Genomic DNA, 27,446 nt, shown 5'->3' with positions numbered 1-27,446 from the left:
GTGTGTGTATATATATATATATATATATATATATATATATATATATATATATATATATATATATATATATATATATATATATACATACACCACACACACACACACACACACACACACACATACTCACAGTCCCAGCCAAAACTTGACACACCTATTCATTCAAGGGTTTTTCTTTATTTTTACTATTTTCTACATTATATAATAAAAGTGTTAAATAAATAAAAATATATTTTACATTTTAGATTCTTCAAAGTAGCCACCCTTTGCCTTGATGACAGCTTTGCACACGCTTGGCATTCTCTGAACCAGCTTCATGGGGAATGCTTTTCCAACAGTCTTGAAGGAGTTCCCACATATACTGAGCACTTGTTGGCTGCTTTTCCTTCACTTTGCAGTCCAACTCATCCAAAACCATCCCAATTGGGTTGAGGTCGGGTGATTGTGGAGGGCAGGTCATCTGATGCAGCACTCCATCACTCTCCTTGGTCAAATAGCCCTTACACAGCCTGGAGGTGTTTTGGGTCATTGACCTGTTAAAAAACAAATGATAGTCCCACTTGTGCAAACCAGATGGGATGGCGTATTGCTACAGAATGCTGTGGTAGCCCTGCTGGTTAAGTGTGCCTTGAATTCTAAATAAATCACTGACAGTTTCACCAGAAAAACATCCCCAAACCATCACACCTCCTCCTCCATGCTTCACGGTGGGAACCACACATCAGTTCACCTACTCTTTTTTTCACCCCTTTTTCCCCCCAATTTCGTGGTATCCAATTGATAGTTAGGGACAAGAACATCCCTGCCGGCCAAACCCTCCCCTATCCCGGACGACGCTGGGCCGATTGTGCGCCACCCCATGGGTCTCCAGGATCTCAAGTGGCATAGCTAGCACTGCACCACTCGGGAGGCCCCTCGTTCACCTACTCTGGGTCTCACAAAGACACGGTGGTTAGAACCAAAAATCTAAAATTTGGACTCATCAGACCAAAGGACAGATTTTCACCGGTTTAATGTCCATTGCTCGTGTTTCTTTGCCCAAGCAAGTCTCTTCTTCTTTTTGGTGTCCTTTAGTAGTGGTTTCTTTGCAGCAATTCGACCATGAAGACCTGATTCATGCAGTCTCCTCTGAACAGTTGATGTTGAGATATCTGTTACTCGAACTCTGTGAAGCATTTATTTCAGCTGCAATCTGAGGTGCAGTTAACTCTAATTAACTGCAGAGGATACCTGCTGCAGAGTGGCAGTCCTCATGAGAGCCAGTTTCATCATAGCGCTTGATGGTTTTTGCTACAGCACTTGAAGAAACTTTCAACATTCTTGACATTTTCCGGATTGACTGACGTTCATGTATGAAGGAAAGAAATCCCACAAATTAACTTTTAAAAAGTTACACCTGTTAATTGAAATGCATACCAGGTGACTACCTCATGAAGCTGGTTGAGAGAATGCCAAGCGCGTGCAAAGTTGTCATCAAGGGAAAGGGTGGCTACTTTGGATAAATCTAAAATCTAAAACATATTTTGACTTGTTTAACACTTTTTTGGTTACTACATGACTCCATATGTGTTTTTTCATAGTTTTGATGTCTTCGCTATTATTCTACAATGTAGAAAATAGTACAAATAAAGAAAAAGCCTTGAATGAGCAGATGTGTCCAAACCTTTGACTGGTACTGTGTGTGTGTGTGTGTGTGTGTGTGTGTGTGTGTGTGTGTGTGTGTGTGTGTGTGTGTGTGTGTGTGTGTGTGTGTGTGTGTGTGTGTGTGTGTTATATATATATATATATACACACAGCAATAGTAAAATATGCTGTCTGTCATCGCGCACACAAAACCACACAGTTGATTCAACGGGAGTGTTGCTGTCCATGGTGCTAAAACCCTCAGTTGTCCACTAGCCAGTCAGATAGGCAAAACACCCGCTGCAGTAATAATAGAGATTACAAGGTCTCTGAGGATTACAACCAACAGGTTAAAATACATCACAGGATATTTTGAAATCATTCAAACCGCACGAGTATGGGGTTTAGTAATTACCAGTAGCCTATGTTGGATGCTAAATTATTACAAGATAATATGGATTGTACTGAAGGGAATCATTGCACCATTTGAATGAATACTGACAATTAATTATTTTAAACTGAATAAATAACCTATTTCTTAAATGATAACAACTGAACACAAACGTCAGTGGCACATTTATTCCCAGATTGGAGTCTGTTAAATACCGAGTCATGAAAATACTGCCAAAACATCTAGCTTTGATTTGTGTAATGTTACAACTCAAAAACTGTATGTTGACGTCATAAAACAGCCTACATTCGATAATCTTAATCATCACAATAAATTATACGTCACTTCTCACCTGCTGGCTCTCAAAGCTCCAGGCGCTGTCGGGTAAAGACGCGTCTAGGACGTTGATCATCTCCTTAAAGTCGGTGGTGCTGCTGGGCTTAACGAAGGTGAAATCACTGAACTCTGACATGGGAGAGAGACAGGACCTGAAGGACTGACTCTGAGACAACATGTCCCCTCCCAGGACCTCCACGTACTTAATCGGCCCGTCAGTGTTGAGCTGGATCTGCAGGTTTCTGTTGGGGTTCTTGTAGCCGTCCAAGTCGTCCCGTCTCATGCAGCAACTACCGCTGCTCCTGCTGTTTCTAACGCACTTGACTGCTAAGATGACAAAAGTCACCAGAGACAGCACGGACACCGAGGCCAGAGAGAGAATCAAATACAGGGTGATTCTCCCGCTTTTCTTGCTAGGCTCTGGCGCTTTCTGCCGGAGGTCCAAGATGGGTTCGTGGAGCCCGTCTTCTACCAGTATTGCCAGTGTGACCGTGGCGGACTGGACCGGCTCCCCATCATCCTGTATCTCTATAAGCAGCCTCTGAGAGGAGTCGTCCTGCTCAGACACAGCTCGTTTAGTCCTCACCTCCCCCGTGTAAAGATTGACACTGAACAGAGACGCGTCTGTGGCCTCCACCAGTTTATATGAGATCCAGGCGTTATGGCCCGAGTCTGCGTCCACGGCCGTTACCTTAGTAACCAGGTGGCCTGCTTTAGCGGAGCGGGGCATCTTCTGGTGAGAGAGCGAGCCCAGGGCAGCGGAGGGGTAAATAACAGCGGGGGCATTGTCGTTCTGGTCCAGGATAAAAACATGGACAGTGGCGTTGCTGCTCAGAGAGGGAGAGCCGTGGTCCTTGGCCTGCACCAGAATCTGAAACACCTTTACTTTCTCATAGTCAAACGAGTGCATGCTGTAGATACTACCGTTATCAGAGTTAATGTACACATAGGAGGATACAGAGACGTCCTGCACTTTGGACTCTAGGATGGAGTAGGAGGTTTTCGCGTTATCCCCCAGGTCTGAATCAGTGGCGGAGACTGAACATAGTAGTTTCCCTGGTGTGTAATTCTCTTTCACGTACACGGTGTACGAGGGCTGAGAGAAAAGCGGCGGATTGTCATTCACATCTAACACATCAACAATGATTGTTTTCTTGCTGGATAAAGGGGGTTTCCCTGAATCACTGGCACTGATTTCTATACTATACTGAGAGTAACGCTCACGGTCAAGAGGAGCATTAGTTACCAGTGTGTAATGCTTGGATACGGACGGGTTCAACTTGAATGGAGACTTTGGTGACACGCTTAACCGCACCTTCCCATTGTCCCCCGAGTCGGAGTCTTTGGCGCCTATCAAAGCTATCACGGTTCCGATGGGTGAATCTTCTGGAACAGGTGTCGTTAGAGACGTCACAATTATCTCTGGAATATTGTCATTAACATCAATCATTTTAAATTCAACATCACAATGCCCGTCCATCTCCGGGTTGCCTTTATCTTTAGCGACTATGTCAAATTTATATAAGCTCGTCTGCTCATAGTTGAGTTTTTTTTTTATTACAATCACTCCTGTCGAAGAATCTATATCAAACAATGCAGTCACTGAGCCTGGCGTCTGTTCTCCAAATACGTACTCTATCTCCCCATTTAGTCCCTCGTCCGGGTCTGTCGCTTTTACTCGTAAAATCTCAGTGCCAGGTGCTGCATTTTCGTTAACATTAGCCTCATAAAGTTGTCTCTCAAACTGCGGTGCGTTATCGTTAATATCAAGTACCATGATACTAATCTCAGAGGTTCCTGAACGAACTGGATCCCCCCCATCTACAGCGGTGAGAATAAGCTTATGGATAGGTTGCTTCTCCCGGTCCAGAGACCTTTCAAGGACCAGTTCTGGGGTTTTGCTACCATCCTTGTGATTTTTGACATTCAATTTGAAATGGTCGTTTTTGTTAATTGTGTATGAGCGTATTGTATTCGCAGCGACATCAGTATCCAGTGCGCTTTCGAGTGGAAATCTTGCGCCTGGGTTTATTGACTCTGCAATCTTTAATACTTTTTCTTTGGTCGGAAAGCTGGGAGAATTATCGTTGATATCCTGTATTTCAATATCAACTCGGTGAAGCTGCAAGGGATTTTCAATCACTATCTCCAAAGGCAAAATACACGGAACTCTTCGTCCACACAGTTCCTCTCTGTCTATCCTTTCAATGACGACCAGCTCTCCTTTCCCCAGATCCACACTGAAATACTGCTTACCAGCTTCCGAGGTTATTCGTAATTTACGACGATAAATCTCAGATAGTCCCAAAACCAGATCTCTGGCTAGATTTCCTACCACAGAGCCCTGTTTCAGTTCCTCCGGGATGGTGTAGCGAGTCTGTCCGTCTATTGTAGTCCACAAGAGGAAGAAATGATGCCACCAAAGCAGCACCTGCCACACAGGCAGTCTATTCCACATTGTTCCACGACACATCAAAACCAATATATTATTTCACCCAAAATTCGGAAGGAGTGGTGATAATCAATCTGTAATCGAATGTCAATGTCTCTCATATTTTACAGTGATGGAGACGCTTTGTGTCTAGGCGCGTCCCTCTCGCTCCTCCAGCTCTGAGTATTGTAAGGGATTTACGGTGCTGAGGCTGGGGGGAGGGAGTAGATCTCTTTGTACAGTTCCGCATGCTATTGGTGCACAGCGCCTAACACAAGCTACCAATCAGGATTTTACCAGTCATTTAAAGCTATACAGTGAAAATACGAGCTATTGGGAAACATATGAAGCACCATAACAATTCAACATGAGAGAAAAACAGTACTCCATTTAATGTGTAATACTATTAGTACTGCTACTATACTATTCATATCACTTAGTATTAGTAGCCTTTCAGACACCCATCTATACCCCACAATACATGCCACCAGGGGTCTCGTCAGAGTCCCCATGTCCAAAACGAATTCACGGCAACGCACAGATTTATACAGAGCCATGATCGTATGGAACTCCCTTCCATCTCAGATTCCTCCAGCAAACAGCAAAATGACCTTTTAAAAACGGATTAAGCAACAACTCATGGAACCGCGGGGACTGTAAGGACACACACACACAACACAGCATTATTCTCGAAGTATTCTATATGCATTCCCACCGTTTCAATGCTTCCTGATATCTGTGTGGGTGACAAAGGCTCTCCGTTGCCGTCCTGTGGTAAAAGAAAGCAAGCGCAGCAGGAGTATGTCGTCAAAGCAACCCACGTGGCTCAGAATAATAATACATCGCACAGCCGGTTTAAAAAAAATACCCGTATGGAGGTCTGGAGAGCAAAGGAAAAGGGTTGCTCTGATGACATGCTTCTCTCTCTCTCTCTCTCTCTCTCTCCACACACAGACCCTGGGACCCAGGAACTGGTCAATCATATCTGATGTGTTAGACCCTGGAACTCATTCACTCCACTGTAATATTTCCATGACATGAACTAATTACCTGAGAGCTGAATAGAGATTACATATATAAATAAACTCGATACCATTAACCATTATACACAATCACAAGCTGTAACCTACATCATATCACAATACTACAACGAATGTATCTTCATATGAAAACAATAATGCATCAGCTTTGCTATTGGTTAATCCGTGCTCGTCAAGGCCACGGATGTAGATGGAGAGGGGGGAGCATGCTGCCACTGAGCTCTAGAGCGTGTTTCAGAACCACGCGGGTGGACAGCGCCACACAGGCGGCCAGCTCGTGCTGCTGCATACTGGTGGAATGAGCGGCTCTCTTTCTTTCTCTCTCTCTCTCTCTCTCTCTCTCTCTCTCTCTCTCTCTCTCTCTCTCTCTCTCTCTCTCTCTCTCTCTCTCTCTCTCTCTCTCTCTCTCTCTCTCTCTCTCTCTCTCTCTCTCTCTCTCTCTCTCTCTCTCTCTCTCTCTCTCTCTCTCTCTCTCTCTCTCTCTCTCTCTCTCTCTCTCTCTCTCTCTCTCTCTCTCTCTCTCTCTCTCTCTCTCTCTCTCTCTCTCTCTCTCTCTCTCTCTCTCCGTTTTATTTATTACAGAGATTTAAGTTTGTCATGTACATTTTCCCAATCTATATTACAACTCAACTCTACCAGATGATTCGGCCCACATATCAAACCTCATCCACAAACAAAATGCTACCCAGATTCATTAAGCTTTATATTCTGCTTCAAATAAATGGTTTATTATGTCCATATGCATATTATGTTAACCCTCCTGCTGTGTTCTGGTCGAATTGGACCGATTTACAAGTTCTCTCTGAAATGTAGTTCATTTAATCTGATTGTCATAAGGTTCCATGACTTTGTCCACTCCCGGTGGAAAAATTGAGTTCAGGCACATGCCCATTCATCAGATGGACACACTTCCTCTCCCAGACCCCCACATGCATGTCTGGGAGACACACACACACACACACACACACACACACACACACACACACACACACACACACCCCTCACTCCCCTTCTTGGCTTCCATGGCAACCCCCACGGGAACCTTTCCCCAATATAATCTTTCCCCCATGGGAACCACACCTGTTGGTATTCTCACAAACAATCGCAACATTGTTTCAACTTTTCTCACAGCTCTGGTATATAAAGCTTTTTTTGAGGCCTTGCTCACAATTCATTCTGTGGCAGCACAATGACCAAACAATATACTATATATGAGGCTCTTGATCATATCTTTGATCATGACACTGGTGAGGAGGAGAGAGTCCTTGTTAAACTTTGACACAAAGTAGTCTGTGATAAATAGCACAATATGTTTCATCTAAGTATTTGTTATAGTCAAAATAATAATCTATACATTATGCTTTTTTTTTACTCAAAAACGAGTTGTATGAGCTCAGGTCAATGAGGCCTACAAGCCATAAATAGCAAATAGAAGTTCAAAACTTGAAATGTTCACAAGAACTTAAGTTGATAAAAACATCTAACACAACATTAGGTGATAATATATGTATTATTATGGATTTATAATCAGCTATAATGGGGCGGTCATTTTGGACCGGGAACACAGAATGAATTAACATGAAACGAACACAACAGGAGTGTTAAGTGAGATGCATCCCCCAAATGTGAGTGGAATAACACTCACTCAGTCAGTGCTGAGTGCATGTGTCTACGGATCACAGCGGTGGTCTTTTTGTTTGTCTTACTTCCAGTCAGAATCAGTAAGGTCATGGATGTGTTTACTGTCTATTGTCTTGTGAATGGTGGAGTCATTATTACTGAAAGTATTTCTTACCTTGTTTGGAGAGACGGAGGATGACAGGAGACACGTCAGCAACAGCAGCGAAGGGAAGACATGGAAGAGAAGAACAGAGAGACAAACGAGACGTGGGTTTAGATGGATGATCAGCAGACAAAAGAGAGTCCCGGGACAGAGACATCCCTGATACTCACCCTTCACCTTACATTGGTAATGTAGCCTCGATTGGTTCCAGAGGTGGTGACTGTGTCGATTTGCATTGCGATACCTGTGATATGTGCCCTAATGATGACGTCCCAGAATGCCGTCGCCGTAGCTCGTTATGTGTCACAGGTGTGTCTCGTTTATGTGTCTGTTTGCGTGTGTGTGGCACAGAAAGGTGGGCGAACGTAAACGCAACGCAAACAACAAAATAGTTATTCAGTCAAATTCCGATATCACGGTGTGTCTTCGCTTGTGTCTCCTGTTGCATTTTGTGAGGTGTGCTTGTTCATTTGTGGAGAGAAAGGGAAGTAGAGAGCATAGGGCATGACACATAGGGATAGAGGAGCAGAGAAAGAGAGAGAGGGGAGGGGAGAGAGAGTGAGGGAGGGAGAAGAACACTTAATAAATAAAGAGAAATACAACAATTGGCCCAGTCCCTCTGTAACAGGAGCATGAGCAGTGCAGTATCTCATCTGCATGTCCCAGCCAGGACGATGATAGCACCATTTTGAAGGAGACTAAGTGTGTCCCCCAAATGGTACCCTCTTCTCTTTTTTTTACCAAAGCCCTATGGGTAGCTGGTTGAAAGTAATAAACTATATAGAGAATAGGTTGCCATTTCAGACACAATGAGTCCATGGGGGGTGTTCTCTCCCAGAGCGGCAGGATAACATCACTACACTGCAGTACAGCACACTGCCATGCTGCAGAGGAACAGCTCCTACACAGCAACAGCAGAGGGACTCTAGGCGATGCCCAGGGATGCTGTATGCTTAATTAAGGAGATGCTTTCACGCTGTGTGTGTGTGTGTGTGTGTGTGTGTGTGTGTGTGTGTGTGTGTGTGTGTGTGTGTGTGTGTGTGTGTGTGTGTGTGTGTGTGTGTGTGTGTGTGTGTTCAGCGTTCCAGACAAGGCAGAACGAAGCTTCGGCCAACGATGGTCAACACACCCTATAGCTGGAATGTTACAGTGAATATGAATAGGAGTTATATGAATGCGATCATTATAATAACACAGATAACCACTATGTTAGATACACAATGTGTACATGTGAGTTCTTGTGCACAGCCACACACACACACACACACACACACAAGAATACACATGTATCAGTCAATAAGAAATAACTGTACACCCTATAATAAAACAGCACAACCTCCACAGAGCCTTGTGGACTTATTTTAGACAGTGTTTTCACAGTCCCAGTCAGAGCAACAGTGAGAGGCAATCAGGCCAGGGCAGCGTCCATTTTACGGAAACAGAGAGGTAGAGCCTTCAACCTACCCCCACCCCACCCTGTCATACACCCTCTCTCTCCCCCCTCCCCTACCAATCCAGGCCAGAGCCCGAGGACACTGCACCTCTGTGTCCTAAACAGGGGTGTGTCTGCCCCCTTTAAACCAACAGCTGCCTGTATCCTATCTGACACCAGACCCTGCGTCTACTGCTGCCCCCCTGTGGACCAAACCACAATGGTACGGTCCTGACAGTGAGTCAGCTTGTTGCTACGGCAACACATCCCACCTCTCTTCCAGAGAGCCAAGAAAAAAAAGGAGCTGTAAGAAAAACAGCATGGAGGGAGGAAGAGAAAAATGAACAGATTACCCATGAACCTTCCTGTCCTTTCTTATAATAATGTATCACTCACAAAGATGCCAACAAAGTTAGTGGCGTGTCTAACAGAAGAATGTTACAGGCTTGTGGAAAGCGGTGTTACCATATTGACTAGCTACATGAAGAGTCCTGTTCACCAGAAGAAAGAGCATCTTCTTCTGATTGAAACCACGCAGCGAAACACAGATGTGACTTTGGGACGCCTGAATGCACCGTGGGTTTATACACAGAACAGAGGAGAGCTCTCGCGCTCTCTCCTCCATCGCTCTCTCACTCACTGCAGCAGAATGGTGCAGCTGGAGAGGGGGAGGGGAGGGAAGCAGAGAAACAACGAGAACAGAAAGAAAGAGGAGAGAAAAGGACAGACAAATCCACAGTGCCTAATAAAGGATACAGCTCGCCAACAAACATTCCTTGCTACAAACATACACGGAGTACATTAAGAACACCCCCTCTTTCCATGACATAGACTGACCTGCTGAATCCAGGTGAAAGCTATGATCCCTTATTGATGTCACTTGTTACATCCACTTCAATCAGTGTTGAAGAATGGGAGGAGACTGGTTAAATAATGATTTTTAAGCCTTGAGACAACTGAGACATGGATTGTGTATGTGTGCAATTCAGAGGGTGAACGGGCAAGAGAAAATATTAAAGTGCCTTTGAACGGGGTATGGTAGTAGGTGCCAGGCGCACTGGTTTGTGTCAAGAACTGCAACACTGCTGGGTTTTTCACACTCAGCAGTTTCCTGTGTGTATCAAGAATGGTTCACCACCCAAAGGACATCCAGCCAACTTGACACAACTATAGGAAGCATTGGAGTCAACATGGGCCAGCATCCCTGTGGCACGCTTTCAACACCTTGTAGAGTCCACGCCCCGAAGAATTGAGGTCGTTCTGAGGGCCAACTCATTAGGAAGGTGTTCCTAATGTTTGTATATTCAGTGTACATGTTGAATCAAAATCATCACTATTGTTATGACCTTTCTCCATAGACATCATCACTGATGATCGTGACAATACTGGCATCATTGACACGACCACTGTTAATACTGGCATCAATGACCATCTTGTGATCACCATAATAGTCATAATGATTACATACACAATAAGCATATAGTTCATACCCCACAGTAACTCCTTCTTCCTGCTGGTGGTTGTCAGGGCTCAGCCTCAGGGTCTGACTGAATGAATCACTCGACCTGGTTTTCAGATCACAGAAAAATGGCAGTGGTGAGTCTACCCAGCCTGACAGACCAGAACAGCGTCATACACAGCTATGCACACACACACACACACACAGTGTGTTTGTGTGTGTGTGTGTGTGTGTGTGTGTGTGTGTGTGTGTGTGTGTATGCTGTGCATGTGCCGCTATTGTGCAAATGTGTGCGTTGCGTCGCAGTGTGTATTGTGTGCGACTCCGACGGTGTGTATGAGTGTGTGTGTGTGACGTATAAGACAAGTCTGGCTGAGCCCCACTGTTCCACTGCCCTGTATAATCCCTGGTGTAATCCTTTCCAGAGGATCAGCCTGTAAAAACTCACCAGGCTTCATTCACTACTGGAAAAGTAACAACCATATATCCAAACACAAACAATCAGTGCGTAGATATCAATAGAGCCCACACACACTTTCCTGTTTTAAAGGAACTCATTTGGGCAGTCCATTTAGTCTTGAAAGCTGTAAGAGTACAATACACAAGTTGCAAGTTGAAATTGGGTAATGCATCAGCGGCTCTCTTTTTATATCAGTCATTGTATACCTTAGAGAGCGTTTTATAACTTGTCGGAAATGCCCAGGTCAACTAGCCCATGTCTGCTTACGTTTCTTAGCTAGGTTTTCTTAACCCATTGATTTTGTTGTAACGTTTGTGTCAATCAGATATCACATGTGTAAGAATTTGTAAGATTTTCTACTTAGTGTGCCTCTAACATGCACCAAGCTAACAAACGTTATTACCATGAATTGCAGCTATTACACATGTTTTCCACTAACCAACTAGTTATGTCTCAATGCAGCTTACACAAGCAAACTGATGTTTCCACTTGCAGCACATAATAGGAACTGGCCCAACCACAAGCCTGGGGGGCCCCATCTCGTGATAACAGCAACAGTGTCTGGCATGCTCGACCCTGTGAAAACAGGAACACACACACACAAGCCATAGCTTATCCAAGGCACTCACACCCAGACTTAGAAGATTTGACAGAAACCTAACATCATCAGAACATTGTGCAAGATCGCAGGAAGACGCATGAACAGATGGAGCCAATCGACGGTGACAACGCCTGGACCTGAGCCAACCAGAGGATCGGGACTTCAAGACTCAACCTACTTTCTGTGTTGTATAAAACATGTAAACAAACTGTTTTAGGGGCTCTCTTCCGCTGGCTCCCTCAGAGCTACTGGAACGAGTCCGTGCACGCTGTACCAAATATCTTCACTCTGAATAAACTATCGCTTGTCATATCATTTAGCGCCTTGTCCGAATCAGTCCTTGACCGACTCTCCCTTCTACTCATTCCATCACCAACACATGAACACACAAATGAGCTTTCAACTGCAATATGTTCTCTCCACCCCATGTATGTTTCCCAATGATGGAACGGGGGCCCGTTTGAAAGAGTTTGGGTACCACTGACCTACAACAATATAATATGTGTTTGGATGGAGTATGTAGGCCTGTCCTTAATGTATGCAAGTGTCCAGATCCATGTACATTGCTCAATAGGCCAGGCTGAAGCGGTACAGATTGCGCGCTAATATTTGAACGGTCATTTCTGATTGAGCCGACATATGCGGCGTTTACCGTGAAGGCAGTCTCCGCTTACGCGGAAGTTCACGCTGTAACAGTGAACTTCCGGCCATGCACGCTGAATAGAGCCCGTAGGTCTCATGTCCACCAGATGCGTCAAACTCTTTGCGTTCCGGCGAAAGTCACTCGTTCTACGGAGTAGTCCACGCCGTTAAATTGAGGATGCCGCACTAGGCTGCGGTGCGTTCTGTGTACAGCATTCGTTAAAAATGTTCAACTCGTGCGTTGCTTTACCGTGCGGTGGTACAAACAGAAGAACACACACACACACACTCCAACTGGCTAGCTTTTAGCTAGCTGAAAAGGGAAGCACATGTGCATCAAGTACAAAAAATGCGGGCTAGACATCCAGAAAAACAAAACGCATCTGGTGTTAGTGTCGAGAGGACATCTGCCCCATCATCAGAGCCAAAACTGCCTCGCTTCTATTCAGGCCTGCACACAGAGGAAATATTTTGCATGATAGACCACCAGTCATTCTCTCTCTTTATGAGTACACCGCAAAGGTCTGAAGTAGCTTCCTCTCCATACGTTTAGCAGATGCGACTTACAAGAGCAATTCGGGTTAAGTGCCTTTGCTCAAGGCCACACCAATAGATATTTCGCCTAGCCGGCTCTGGGATTCAAACCAGCAACCTTTCGGTTACTGGCCCAACGCACTTAACCACTAGGCTACTTGCCGCTCTCCTTCACCCTCAGAGACCTGAAAACATAGGATAGGTGAACGCAGTATAGCATATCTCAGCTATATCTCAGCTACCTGACCCTCTCTTTCACATCAGTGCAGACAGACAAATGAGAGGAAGCTGCTCCAGACTATTGAGAGACAGCCTGGGCCGATAGGACCGAAAGCTGCGTTAGACTATTGAGACACAGCCTGGGCCCGGTAGCACACATCCAAGGACACTGCAGGGAAACAGGACACTTCTACTGCCAGGCCAGGGAGAAGAGCCTGGGGGTTTAGTGTAATGACTGGAATAGACCGAGTGAAAAGATGTTAAGATTCAGGGGTACAGAACAGAACAGGCAGATTTACCTCCCTCCAATGGCCTCCATCATCCAAAACTGAACTGACATGACCTCATACTGTTTGAGTGATTCCATAAAAGTTGCAGAGGGTGTAAGGAATGGATAATGGATGGGTTCACTCCCTGTTCCCGCTTCTCCTTACATCACATCACACAAAGCTACTACACAGACTTATGGCTAGAGTTGGTAAAAAAAAACCCAGCAGTGCTGTTTTAACTCCCCATAGCAGATTCCCAGTGAAGTGAGTGAGAATGTTTGAGTGTGAGCAGATGTGTGTGATAGAGGATGAGGTCAATCACAAATCTACCAGATATGCCTGATATCTAATCAAGGACCTTGTGATGGGGCAGGCGAAGCTGGGGAAGCAGATTAGATCTTCCAACCCCACTTTCCAGAATACTAGTTAAGAAACACACACAGCTCAGTGCATCCTGATCACCATACACACCAATCATAAACACTGCTCAAAAATCCAACATCCAACGTTAATCATAGCAACGCACTGCTGCAGAAACAGCTGCACACCAGACGGCTGGGCCGTTGAGGAAGGAAGCACAGTATGAGCAACAGCCTGGGGCTGTGGGGAAGCAGCTTCTTCCCATGGCACTGTGGATGATCACAAGGTCAGGAAACTACAGGCCCTTGGCTCAGGGTGGGATCCAAAATGGCTGTCAAGGTAGTGGTTTGCTAAATCCTTCCTCAGAGGGAAAACCACTGTTCTACAGTTCAGAGTTCATCCAAGTGGGGATCAGAACCAGAAGCAAGAAATCATAGGTCTCCCACATGGATACACTGGACTGAACTGAACCAGACTGGACGTAGGGGTGTATGGGTCGGTGGAGTCTGACCCGCACAGACACACAGTGAGTTCCCGGATTTACGGTCCATAGTAAAGCCTTCCTCGCTAATGAGCCTGAGAACCGGGGTTTAGTGGTAAAATGTGGTTAAAATGGACAAAGTGGACACAGATGTGGGGTGATAATGATGATAGACTGTTTCCAGAGGGACAGAGGTTTCCTCAATAAAACCTCAAGCATTTCTGTGTCGTGCCAGATGTTTATGAGAGCCATGTGCTACTCTTCTACACATAAACAGTGAACACACACTCTTACTGAGCCTATGCCGTATAAACTGGGTGGTTCGAGCCCTGAATGCTGATTGGCTGACAGTTGTGGTATATCAGACCGTATACCACAGGCATGACAAAACATGTATTTTTACTGCTCTCATTACGTTGGTAACCAGTTTATAATAACAATAAGGCACCTCAGAAGTTTTTAGTATATGGCCACGGCTAAGGGCTGTATCCAGGCACTCCGTGTTGCGCCGTGCATAAGAACAGCACTTAGCCGTGGTATATTGGCCATATACCACACCCCCCCCCCCCCTGTGCCTTATTGCTTAATTATACCAGGTAGACAGCCTATATGCCTGTGCCTTTATCGGTCATGCACCAGTGATTCTGCCACACCACCTATCTATAGACGTACACCCACTGCAACTGGGTCAACTGCACCACCACCATCTAACATTACATAACATCTCTACCCCTACAACAACATCATTACAACCTACTAATGTATGTACTCACATTGACCTGTACTAGCATCGCAACCTTGTGAAAATGAGGGTTACTGTCACCTATATTAGGAGGTAGCCTATCGGCTGTCCTGATTACTTCCTGTGTGTGGCGGTGGCCTGGGGTGTGGGGTTAGTATTATGGGATGCATGCGAGAGCCATATGGAGGGCATTTCCTCTCCTGTGTGTGTGTGCTACCCAGTAAATATGGAGGCCTGCGGGCCACGGGGCTATTATAAGCCCTTTATGATGCTGTCTGCGGTGAGAGGGGGGAAGGAGGGGTAGAAGAAAATGAATACAGAGCTCTCCTCAGTGATGCAAACATGTGACCTGCACCATATTCAGAAATGGAGCAATGTCTTCTTATCGTTCTGTCTCTCCATCTCCCTCCTCCTCCTCTCTTGTTCTCTCTTTCCCTTCAGCGCTCCACCTCATTCATTCTCCTCCTCTTGCCTTTGCTGAGCTCTCATATAGCTTCCTTTCCCTCACTTCTTCCATCTTTCCCCCATACATCGCTTTCTATCTGCCTCATTAAGCATAACCTCAACCCTTTCAATTATTTATAGTCGTTTAGCCAACCCCTTCCCACCTTATGCTCTCCTCATAACCTCTTCCTCTGCAAACCCTGCAGCTTGTGGTGCAAAATGGCTGCCGTGCATCACTAACGCGGGTGCTGCTGCGCATGAACGGCGGATGAGGTAAACTACAACACGGTCTCTTCCTCCCCTCCCCCGCATTCTCCCTCTCTCCGGGCTCCCTGCTACTGCCTCTCCCTCTCTCCGGGCTCCCTGCTACTGCCTCTCCCTCTCTCCGGGCTCCCTGCTACTGCCTCTCCCTCTCTCCGGGCTCCCTGCTACTGCCGCTCCCTCTCTCCGGGCTCCATGCTACTGCCGCTCCCTCTCTCCGGGCTCCCTGCTACTGCCTCTCCCTCTCTCCGGGCTCCCTGCTACTGCCTCTCCCTCTCTCCGGGCTCCCTGCTACTGCCGCTCCCTCTCTCCGGGCTCCCTGCTACTGCCTCTCCCTCTCTCCGGGCTCCCTGCTACTGCCTCTCCCTCTCTCCATCCTAAATCCTTCAGTCATCACGTTTTCCACCTCTAAAGCCCTTTCCTCTCTCCTTCCCTACCACTCCTCAATATGATCTCCTCTCCCGCCCTTCATCCCTCTCTCATCCTCTGCACAGTTCACAGACAGGAATATAACGGCGGCGTGTGAGAGAGAGGAAACTAGGTCAGTGAAAAATAGTGCAATGTGTGTGAGAGAGCGAGAAAAAAAACCTCTGCAGTGATGCTTCTCCACAGCCCAGTCCAGCCACAGTCCTTTATTCATCTACTGTGTGTGGCCCCTTCACCAGCAGTGCTCTATATGTCCCTATATGTTTTTATTGAACCAGGCAAGTCAGTTAAGAACAAATTCTTATGTTTAATGAAGGCCTAGGAACAGCAGGTTAACTGCCTTGTTCAGGGGCAGAACGACAGATTTTTACCTTGTCAGCTCCGGGATTCGATCTTGCAACCTTCCGGTTATTAGTCCAATGCTCTAACCACTAGGCTACCTGCCGTATTCCATAAGATCATGTCTCTATACCGGTAAAAATAGGTTTGCTGTTTTGGCTCACAAGGCAGTCTTTGGCAACACTATGGTAGCCTATATTCAGTGGTGTAAAGTACTTAAGTAAAAATACTTTAAAGTACTACTTAAGTAGCTTTTGGGGATATCTGTACTTTACTTTACCATTTATATTTGTGACAACTTTTACATCATTTTCTTCAGGAATGTAGTGAACTAAGTTTTACTCCATACATTTTCCCTGACAGCCAAAAGTACTCGTTAAATTTTGAATGCTTAGCAGGACATATATTCTTTTTTTAAATCCACACACTTATCAAAAGAACATCCCTGGTCATTCTTACTGCTTTTGATCTGGCGGACTCCCTAAACACAAATGCTTCATTTGTCAATTACGTCTGAGTGTTGGAGTGTGCCCCTGGCTATCCGTAAATAAATAAAGAACAAGAAAATGGTGCTGTCTGTGCATAAAATCAAATACTTTTAGACTTTTACTCAAGTAGTATTTTACTGGGTGACTTTCACTTGCGTCATTTTCTATTTAGGTATTTTTACTTAAGTATAACAATTGAGTACTTTTTTCCACCATTGCCTATATCACAAAGGGTATTATTCCAGGGTGCGTATAGCGGAATGTGAGGACCTAATACCTGGTACAGGCACCATTCTGTTATCAAAGTTGACACACAAAGATGTGTGTATAATTAGTAGGTACATGTACGGCCTAGCTAACCACCTGTTCTTGTAAGCATGTTACAAGGATATTCGTTTTTTTTCCACTGGTAAGTTACAATGCTCACCTGACTTTCTGAAACGTCACTGATCAGTTTGTCCCTCTGCGCGTGGGGGAGAGTCTGTGTTCCGTCCAGACTAATGACGCTCTGACTGTAAGGTCTGACGTATTTCATATCACTCTTTCTGGAGTCAGTAGTTCCACACACCTCGTAATTATACACGTGTCTCAGAGTACCTGTTCCTCCAACGTCTGCGTAAAGGGGCGGGTAATACGGAATAACTGGGAGATTCCCGTTGGATTTGTAAAACATGCGATCACGTCTCCATCTGTAGCATTTCACTGACAGGATGGCTATGATGGACACAATAAAGAAAAATGAGACTACAGCCAGAGCCAAGACTAAATAAAAAGTCAGATTGTCATTGTACTCCTTGTCGTGCGTAAAGTCAGTGAACTCCGAGAGCACTTCAGGGAAGCTGTCCGCCACCGCCACGTTAACATTGACTGTAGCTGAACGAGAGGGCTGCCCGTTGTCCTCCACTACAACAGTGAGCCTTTGTTTCACAGCATCTTTATCAGTGACTTGGCGTATGGTTCTTATTTCTCCATTCTGTAAGCCCACTTCAAACAGCGCCCTGTCTGTCGCTTTCTGCAGTTTATACGAGAGCCAGGCATTCTGTCCAGAGTCCACATCAACAGCCACCACTTTAGTAACAAGATAGCCCACATCTGCTGAACGAGGCACCATTTCAGCCACCAGAGAGCTGCTAGTCTGGACTGGGTACAGAACCTGAGGAGCGTTGTCGTTCTGGTCCTGGATCATTATTTTCACAGTCACATTGCTACTGAGAGGAGGGGAGCCTCCATCCTGCGCTTTTACGCGAATTTGGAACTCTTTCATTTGCTCATAATCGAAAGAACGCACAGCAAGAATCGCCCCACTCTCTGCATTCACTGAAACGCACGCAGACGCCGACCATCCATTTACTTGATAATCATCGAGCAAATATGAAATATGCGCGTTGTTGCCAGAGTCTTTGTCACTGGCCTTGACAGAAAATATTGACATTCCAGGTGGGTTATTCTCAACAACGTAAGCTGTGTACGACTGTCGTGGAAACAGGGGGGCGTTGTCATTCACATCTGATATTTTCAGTGTCACTGTCTTATTAGTGGAAAAAGGCGGAGACCCTTCATCAGCGGCTGTTATTGTTATGTTATATTCAGACACAGTTTCACGGTCCAATGCCTGATCAGAAACTAAACTGTAGAAATTTGTAGAGGATGACTTTATACCGAATGGTAAATCAGGACTAATAGAACACTTCACTTGACCGTTTTTACCTGAGTCTAAGTCCTTGATATTGAGCATGGCTATGACCGTCTCCGGGGCAGAGTCCTCGGGAATAGGGTTGGAGAAGGAAATTACGCTAATCACTGGTGCATTGTCGTTTACGTCAGTGATTTCAATAAGCACTTTACCGGTGTCTGTTAAACCCCCTTTGTCTGCAGCCTCCACATCTATCTCATAATGTTTTACTTTTTCATAGTCAAGCATGCCATTGACTGTAATATCGCCTGAAAATGTGTCAACATTAAACAAGCTTGACGCGCTACTACCAGTACTCCGAGAAAACGAATACGTCACCTCACCGTTTGCTCCTTGATCTGCATCAGTTGCACTGACTCTCAAGACAACGGTGCCTTTTGATGCATTCTCTGGTAAGGTTACCCTGTACACAGACTTGCTGAACACTGGAGAATTGTCGTTTGCATCTAAGACAATTACGTTGATTTTGACTGAGCCAGATTTCTGCGGGGTCCCGCCATCATAAGCAGTTAAGATTAATTGACGCTCTTCCTGCTTTTCTCTATCAAGAGCGATCTGAAGAACCATTTCGACATATTTTGTCCCATCAGGACGAGACAGGGTGTTCAATCTAAAATGATCGGTGGGATTCAGTTGGTATGTCTGGAGAGTATTTATGGCTACATCGGGGTCTTTAGCACTGTCCAACGAGAACCGAGCACCGGGAGGAGCAGATTCACTTATCTCGAATCTGATTTCGTTCCTCTCAAAAGCAGGAGCATTGTCGTTGATATCTAATATTTCCACATCAATTCGATGGAGTTCCATCGGATTTTCAACGATGATCTGGAAATGCAGAGAGCAGGGAGACACTTGGGCGCACAGCTCCTCTCGGTCTATCCTTTCTTTCACCACCAGCGTCCCTTTATCCGTATTCAGACCGATGTACTCACTGCTGTCCTCGGTAAAGATCCGAGCTCGACCAGATTTCAGCCTTTTAACATCCAAACCCAGATCCTGCATGATATTCCCCACGAGCGAGCCCTTCGCCATCTCTTCTGGGATGGAATAACGGACCTGGGCGCGCGCTACCCCTGCGCCACAGAGACAGATAAAAAGCACGAGCCATGTCTGCCATGTCCATGTCCGCGAGCTGGTTCTCCCTGCGCCATGACAACAAAGAACGTCCATCATCAGACTCGTCAGGATGAAAACAATACGATTTAAAAAAAAAAAACGTTTTCACAATAACGAATATTGTGTCACCAACACGTCCCCAACGATTGTGTGCGCTCTTTTAAGAGGCTAGTTCTTATAATATAGAAGGGGAGTCCGCTGCACTGTTTTTGATTGAAACAGGAGAGGGAGGGATCTACTAACGCCCGAGCCTTACATCCAACATTAACCAACAGCGACCCTTAGAGCGATGAATACATATTGCAGAAATATCTGCACAAATGAATAGCAGAATGCCATAAATTGTCAACGATGTTTTAGATGATATATAACAGGCAGAAATGAAAATGATAAAATGTGAAATGTCCAAACCCCTGCAAACGTCAAAAACCCTTGCCTTCATCAGAAGTTTTGTATGATACATTTCTTTTTTTGATATCGACACATGGAGGCTTAAACCTTTGATTGAAATCAAACGCCATTGATGACTCAAACCGTAGCGCGCATGAAAAAGAAAATATATGCCGATGATGTTCTCACCTGGTTATCACCGTCATCATTGATCAGTGTGTCCCTCTGCGCGTGGGGGAGAGTCTGTGTTCCGTCCAGACTAATGACGCTCTGACTGTAAGGTCTGACGTATTTCATATCACTCTTTCTGGAGTCAGTCGTTCCACACACCTCGTAATTATACACGTGTCTCAGAGTACCTGTTCCTCCAACGTCTGCGTAAAGGGGCGGGTAATACGGAATAACTGGGAGATTCCCGTTGGATTTGTAAAACATGCGATCTCGTCTCCATCTGTAGCATTTCACTGACAGGATGGCTATGATGGACACAATAAAGAAAAATGAGACTACAGCCAGAGCCAAGACTAAATAAAAAGTCAGATTGTCATTGTACTCCTTGTCGTGCGTAAAGTCAGTGAACTCCGAGAGCACTTCAGGGAAGCTGTCCGCCACCGCCACGTTAACATTGACTGTAGCTGAACGAGAGGGCTGCCCGTTGTCCTCCACTACAACAGTGAGCCTTTGTTTCACAGCATCTTTATCAGTGACTTGGCGTATAGTTCTTATTTCACCATTCTGTAATCCCACTTCAAACAGCGCCCTGTCTGTCGCTTTCTGCAGTTTATACGAGAGCCAGGCATTCTGCCCAGAGTCCACATCAACAGCCACCACTTTAGTAACAAGATAGCCCACATCTGCTGAACGAGGCACCATTTCAGCCACCAGAGAGCTGCTAGTCTGGACTGGGTACAGAACCTGAGGCGCGTTGTCGTTCTGGTCCTGGATCATTATTTTCACAGTCACATTGCTACTGAGAGGAGGGGAGCCTCCATCCTGCGCTTTTACGCGGAACTGGAAATCCTTGATCTGCTCGTAGTCAAAAGAGCGCACTGCATGTATGACTCCACTATCAGCACTAACGGACACATATGAGGAGACTGGCACTCCGTTAACCGAGGAGTCCTCCAGTATGTAGGAAACACGGGCATTCTGGTTCCAGTCAGCGTCTCTGGCTTTCACTGTGAATATAGAGAGGCCCGGTGTGTTGTTTTCTATAATGTAGGCCTCATATGAGCTCCTCTCAAAGACAGGCGCGTTGTCGTTCACATCTGATATCTGTAAGGTGAGAGTGACGCTGCTGGAGAGCGAGGGCACGCCCTCATCAGAGCACGTCACACTGATGTTATACTCAGAGTCTCTCTCTCGGTCCAAGTCACTGTCAGTTACTAGGCTATAGAATCCATTAGATGTAGATTTAATGGTGAAGGGAATATTTTCATTTATACCACAGTGTACCTGCCCGTAACTATCAGAGTCAGGGTCGTGGACGCTGAACATAGCTACGACCTTATTTTGAAGTGAGTCCTCTGGTGTTGAACTAGATATCGAAAGTACACTGATTACTGGAGCATTGTCATTGATGTCGATAACATCAACTATTACCTTACTGGAATCTGATAGACCACCATTGTCTATTGCTTCGATATCTATTTGGTAATGTTTGGCTTTTTCAAAGTCAACCATGCCGACCAATGTCACCTCTCCATTTGCATGTATATGAAAAATGTCCGATACACTATCCATATTTTTCGATATGGAATAAGACACTTCACCATTTGAGCCTTTGTCTGCATCAGATGCACTAACTGTCGTCAAATAGGTGCCTTTGGGGGAATTCTCTGTTATAGTTGCCTTATAAACCGGCTGCGTAAAAACCGGAGCGTTGTCGTTCGCATCTAACACAGTGACGTGTATCTGCACAGTACCAGACAGCCGAGGCTCTCCTCCATCTATAGCAGTTAAGACTAAAGATACCTGTTCCTGTTTCTCTCGATCTAAAGGTTTCCGTAAAACCATTTCTACTTTTTTACTCCCGTCGACCTGATTTTCCAGTTTCAAATCGAAATTGTCTGTGGGTTTCAGCGAGTAGCTTTGAAGACCATTTAAACCTATGTCTGCATCCCCGGCTTTCTCTAACACGAATTTAGATCCAATCACAGCTGATTCGCTGATCTCAAAACGTTTCTCATTCTTTTTAAAGCTCGGAGCGTTGTCATTGATGTCTGTGATCTCTATAGTTATTTGAAACAACTCCATTGGATTCTCCAGAATAATCTGAAAATGCAGTGCGCAAGGCGTCGTCTGTCCGCAGAGCGCTTCACGGTCTATTCTCTCTCTGATAAGGAGAACTCCCCTTTCTTTATTCAGCTCGATGTATTCTGCGCTGTCTCCAGTATAAATACGAGCTTTACCTGATTTCAGTCTTTTGATATCTAAACCCAAATCCTGCGCTATGTTACCGACTAAAGAGCCTTTCGCCATTTCCTCCGGAATGGAGTAACTGACCTGCCCGTGTACTGAACTGAGAGAGAGGACCGAGATAAACAACAGTACTTGCCGTGTCATTGTTTTGTCCGACATTTTCTCAAAGATTGCACACGTTATAATCCGTAAGTAATTCTGTAAAATTCCATTAGCTTTCGTGGTATAAAAAATCCAAGAAAGATGTGCCCCAAGTCCACCACTTTGGAACAAAAGAATCGCAGCTCGGGGTATCCGTGATTAGTGTTCTCTGTAACCCGGACTACAGCGCTCTGCGTGCGGATCTTTCTCTCTCTAATATATCGAGATGATGGGGGAGGTACTACTGCAAATCTGCTCTAAAACTGCAACACACTGACCAACAGCGTCCCTCTGAGTTCAGGAGTGTAAAGTACACACACAATATGCAAAACACATATGCTCTTCAACCATGCGTAATATACGCATATCCACACCCCAATACGTATGCACTGTTATAAAGGCATGATAACAGTGACCATTTACCTTATATTTAAGCAGTGGTGCAAAAAGTACCCAATTGTCGTACTTGAGTGGAAGTAAAGATACCTTAATAGAAAATGACTCAAGTAAAAGTGAAAGTCACCCAGTAAAATACTACTTGAGCAAAAGTCTGAAAGTATTAGGTTTTACATTTAGTTAATAAGTATCAAAAGTAAAAGTATAAATCATTTTAAATTCCTTATATTAAGCAAAGCAAAATGTTCTAGTTATTCTTTTTTTTCATGGATAGCCAGGGTTACGCGTCAACTCTCAGAAATCATTTACAAACGAAGCAGGTGAGTCCGCCAGATCAGAGGCAGTAGGAATGACCAGGGTTGTTTTCTTGATAAGTGTGTGAATTAGATCATTTTCCTGTCCTGCTAAGCATTCAAAATGTAACGAGTACTTTTGGGTGTCAGGGAAAACGGATGGAGTTAAAAGCACATTATTTTCCTTAAGAATGTAGTGGAGTAAAAGTAGGCAAAAATATTTATAGTAAAGAAAATACCCCAAAAACTACTGAAGTAATACTTAAAAGTATTTTTACTTATTAAGCACTTTACACCATTGTATTTGAGCTTTTATACACAACACATTAACTGATGAGCGTGAACTATTTGCTTGTTACAATTAGACCATTATATACTATCACTGAATGCGCAATACAAGCATGATCATAACGGAAAGCTGCCAATAAGATAATTGGAGTAAAGCAATCCATAGGAATCACAATTCAGACGTTCAAGTGTGAAGCCAACTACACAATATTTGGAAAATAATCAGGGCAACGAACCAAAAAAATATTTGCTTGTGAAATCATTGAAGTGTAAGATTATGAAACGAAAAACAGTGACATCGTTAATATTCGGAGGTTATGAGAGTCGATTAATCATGCTCACCTGGTTATCCTCATTATCAATGGTCAGATTGTCCCTCTGCGCGTGGGGGAGTGTCTGTGTTCCGTCCAGACTAATGACGCTCTGACTGTAAGGTCTGACGTATTTCATATCACTCTTTCTGGAGTCAGTAGTTCCACACACCTCGTAATTATACACGTGTCTCAGAGTACCTGTTCCTCCAACGTCTGCGTAAAGGGGCGGGTAATACGGAATAACTGGGAGATTCCCGTTGGATTTGTAAAACATGCGCTCACGTCTCCATCTGTAGCATTTCACTGACAGGATGGCTATGATGGACACAATAAAGAAAAATGAGACTACAGCCAAAGCCAAGACTAAATAAAAAGTCAGATTGTCATTGTACTCCTTGTCGTGCGTAAAGTCAGTGAACTCCGAGAGCACTTCAGGGAAGCTGTCCGCCACCGCCACGTTAACATTGACTGTAGCTGAACGAGAGGGCTGCCCGTTGTCCTCCACTACAACAGTGAGCCTTTGTTTCACAGCATCTTTATCATTGACTTGGCGTATAGTTCTTATTTCTCCATTCTGTGAACCCACTTCAAACAGCGCCCTGTCTGTCGCTTTCTGCAGTTTATACGAGAGCCAGGCATTCTGTCCAGAGTCCACATCAACAGCCACCACTTTAGTAACAAGATAGCCCACATCTGCTGAACGAGGCACCATTTCAGCCACCAGAGAGCTGCTAGTCTGGACTGGGTACAGAACCTGAGGCGCGTTGTCGTTCTGGTCCTGGATCATTATTTTCACAGTCACATTGCTACTGAGAGGAGGGGAGCCTCCATCCTGCGCTTTTACGCGGAACTGGAAATCCTTGATCTGCTCGTAGTCAAAAGAGCGCACTGCATGTATGACTCCACTATCAGCACTAACGGACACATATGAGGAGACTGGCACTCCGTTAACCGAGGAGTCCTCCAGTATGTAGGAAACACGGGCATTCTGGTTCCAGTCAGCGTCTCTGGCTTTCACTGTGAATATAGAGAGGCCCGGTGTGTTGTTTTCTATAATGTAGGCCTCATATGAGCTCCTCTCAAAGACAGGCGCGTTGTCGTTCACATCTGATATCTGTAAGGTGAGAGTGACGCTGCTGGAGAGCGAGGGCACGCCCTCATCAGAGCACGTCACACTGATGTTGTACTCAGAGTCTCTCTCTCGGTCCAAGTCACTATCCGTTACTACAGTAAAGAAATTAACAGATGTCGATTTCATTATAAAGGGAATGTTTTCGTTTATCGCGCACTGGACAATGCCATTTTCGCCGGAGTCTGGATCTTGAATGTTTATCATTGTCACAACAGTACCAGCTTTAATGTCCTCTGATATAACACTAGACTTCGACATCACATTAATAGCTGGTTTGTTATCATTTTCATCAACGACGTCGACCATGATTTTACAAGAATCGGTGAGGCCTCCATCATCACCGGCCTGTACATGTATTTGATATTGTCGTGCCTTTTCATAATCAATATTTCCTACTAATCTCACCCCACCGTTATCCTCATTTATTTCAAACAATTCGTGATTACCATCCTGTGAATTGGAAATCGAATAACGTATTTCACTATTGGAACCTTGATCAGAATCAGACGCACTGACAGAAATTAAAACGGTGCCCTTTGGTGAGTTTTCTCTTAGGGTAGCCTTGTAGATAGCCTGTGTAAAAACAGGTGCATTATCATTGGCGTCTAGTACAGTAATATGAATCTGCACTGTTCCAGACAGCTGAGGATCACCTCCGTCTATTGCGGTTAATATTAAGGACAGCTGGTCCTGTTTCTCTCGATCTAAAGGTTTCTGTAAAACCATTTCCACCGTCTTTCCGCCATCAGGTTGGTTTTGTAGTTTCAGGATGAAATGATCGGTCGGTTTTAGTGAATAGCTTTGGAGGCCATTAATACCAACATCCAGATCCATTGCCCTCTCTAGCGCAAATTTCGCTCCATTAACGGCCGACTCACTAATTCTGAATTTCATTTCACTCTTTATGAACACAGGTGCATTATCGTTTACATCGGTTACCTCAATTGTGATGCTATAAAATTCCATCGGGTTCTCTAGAATGATCTGGAAATCTAGTGCACAAGGCGTCGTCTGTCCGCAGAGAGCTTCACGGTCTATTCTCTCTCTGATAAGGAGAACTCCCCTTTCTTTATTCAGCTCGATGTATTCTGCGCTGTCTCCAGTATAAATACGAGCTTTACCTGATTTCAGTCTTTTGATATCTAAACCCAAATCCTGCGCTATGTTACCGACTAAAGAGCCTTTCGCCATTTCCTCCGGAATGGAGTAACTGACCTGCCCGTGCACTGAACTGAGAGAGAGGACCGAGATAAACAACAGTACTTGCCGTGTCATTGTTCTGTCCGACATTTTCCCTTCACCATGAAACAACAAGCAGGTTATAAAATCCGTAAATAAGTCAGTAATATTGCATTCGTTTCTAGTTCAAAACATCAAAGGTAAATGATTCAGCAATAAACCATTTTGGAACAAGAGAATCGCAGCTCTGTATGTCGGTATTAGTGTTCTCTGTAACCCGGACTGTGCGCTGCGCCGCTCTGTCTCTGTCTAATATAACGAGATGATGGGGAGGTACTGCGACAAATTTGCTATGGAACTGCAACACACTAACCAACAGCGTCCCTCTGAGTTCAATCCACTGAACTACTGATATACTTTTGCAAAAAAATATATATATTCGAACACACTTGGTAAAGTTGGAGTCTCCAAACTATAAAACACAGTACAACTATGCTAACAACACAAACAGGCCAATGTATTAATGATAAATGAAAACCAATATGTCAATGATATGTGAACAAACAAGGTCTAAAGATAATACATGTTAAGTGAAACTGTTACTTTAGAAAACTGCAGGCTCTCTGATTGAAATACAGATTATTTGCAAACCACCGCTGTCCAACGCCGTGGTGTTGAAATGGCCACATATTAGTGGAATATAGAGCATTTATGACCATGGAAACTTCCCAGGTACACAGGCTTGATTTCAAACAGGTGAAATCACCGATAGCCTACATTTAGACATATATGAAACATACAGTTTTAGGGAAAATAAAAATTATTCAAATATAACAGACCTCTATTGGGGAGTCTGGTTCATCCAGGATGTTCTGTTCACTCTGCATCCGCTGCATCGTCCCTGTAGAACTGGGGTCCATTATCAGTACGTTCTGACTACAGGGTCTGGCGAACTGACAGTCACTCTTTCTGGAGTCAGTCGTCCTGCACACCTCGTAATTGTACACGTGCTGTAGAGTTCCTGTCCCCAAAGTGTCTGCGTAACGCGGTGGATAATACGGAATAACCGGGAGGTTGGAATGATAGAGGATGCGAGACTGTCTCCATCTGTATATTTTCACTGATATAATAACCACTAAACAGGTGATGAACAGAAATGAGACTACAGCCAAAGCCAAGACTAAGTAAAAAGTCAGGTTGTCATTGTACTCCTTGTCGTGCGTAAAGTCAGTGAACTCCGAGAGCACTTCAGGGAAGCTGTCCGCCACCGCCACGTTAACATTGACTGTAGCTGAACGAGAGGGCTGCCCGTTGTCCTCCACTAC

General features: G+C 44.8%; 1 protein-coding gene across 32 annotated transcripts in view; it reads right to left on the bottom strand.

The window, feature by feature from the left end:
- Positions 1-27,446, bottom strand: part of LOC106604876 (protocadherin gamma-C5) — a 190,867-nt gene that overhangs the window by 51,164 nt on the left and 112,257 nt on the right. The window contains exon 2 of one of the 32 annotated variants that reach the window (XM_045718195.1): positions 26,961-27,437. The exons of 22 other annotated variants lie outside the window; for them this stretch is intronic. In XM_045718195.1, the coding sequence (XP_045574151.1) occupies positions 26,961-27,437 (477 nt within the window). Of the gene's footprint in view, positions 1-2,363; positions 6,171-7,337; positions 7,614-17,185; positions 20,104-20,146; positions 22,965-23,838; positions 26,412-26,960; positions 27,438-27,446 lie in introns of those variants that run through there. 9 more of the 32 variants (XM_014199983.2, XM_045718204.1, XM_014199986.2 and 6 more) reach the window with 9 other exon arrangements.

Source organism: Salmo salar, chromosome ssa05 (assembly GCF_905237065.1).
Source record: "Salmo salar chromosome ssa05, Ssal_v3.1, whole genome shotgun sequence".
Taxonomy (NCBI): domain Eukaryota; kingdom Metazoa; phylum Chordata; class Actinopteri; order Salmoniformes; family Salmonidae; genus Salmo; species Salmo salar.
The sequence above is the reverse complement of the archived record's forward strand: the minus strand, read 5'-3'. Positions and strand labels throughout refer to the sequence as shown.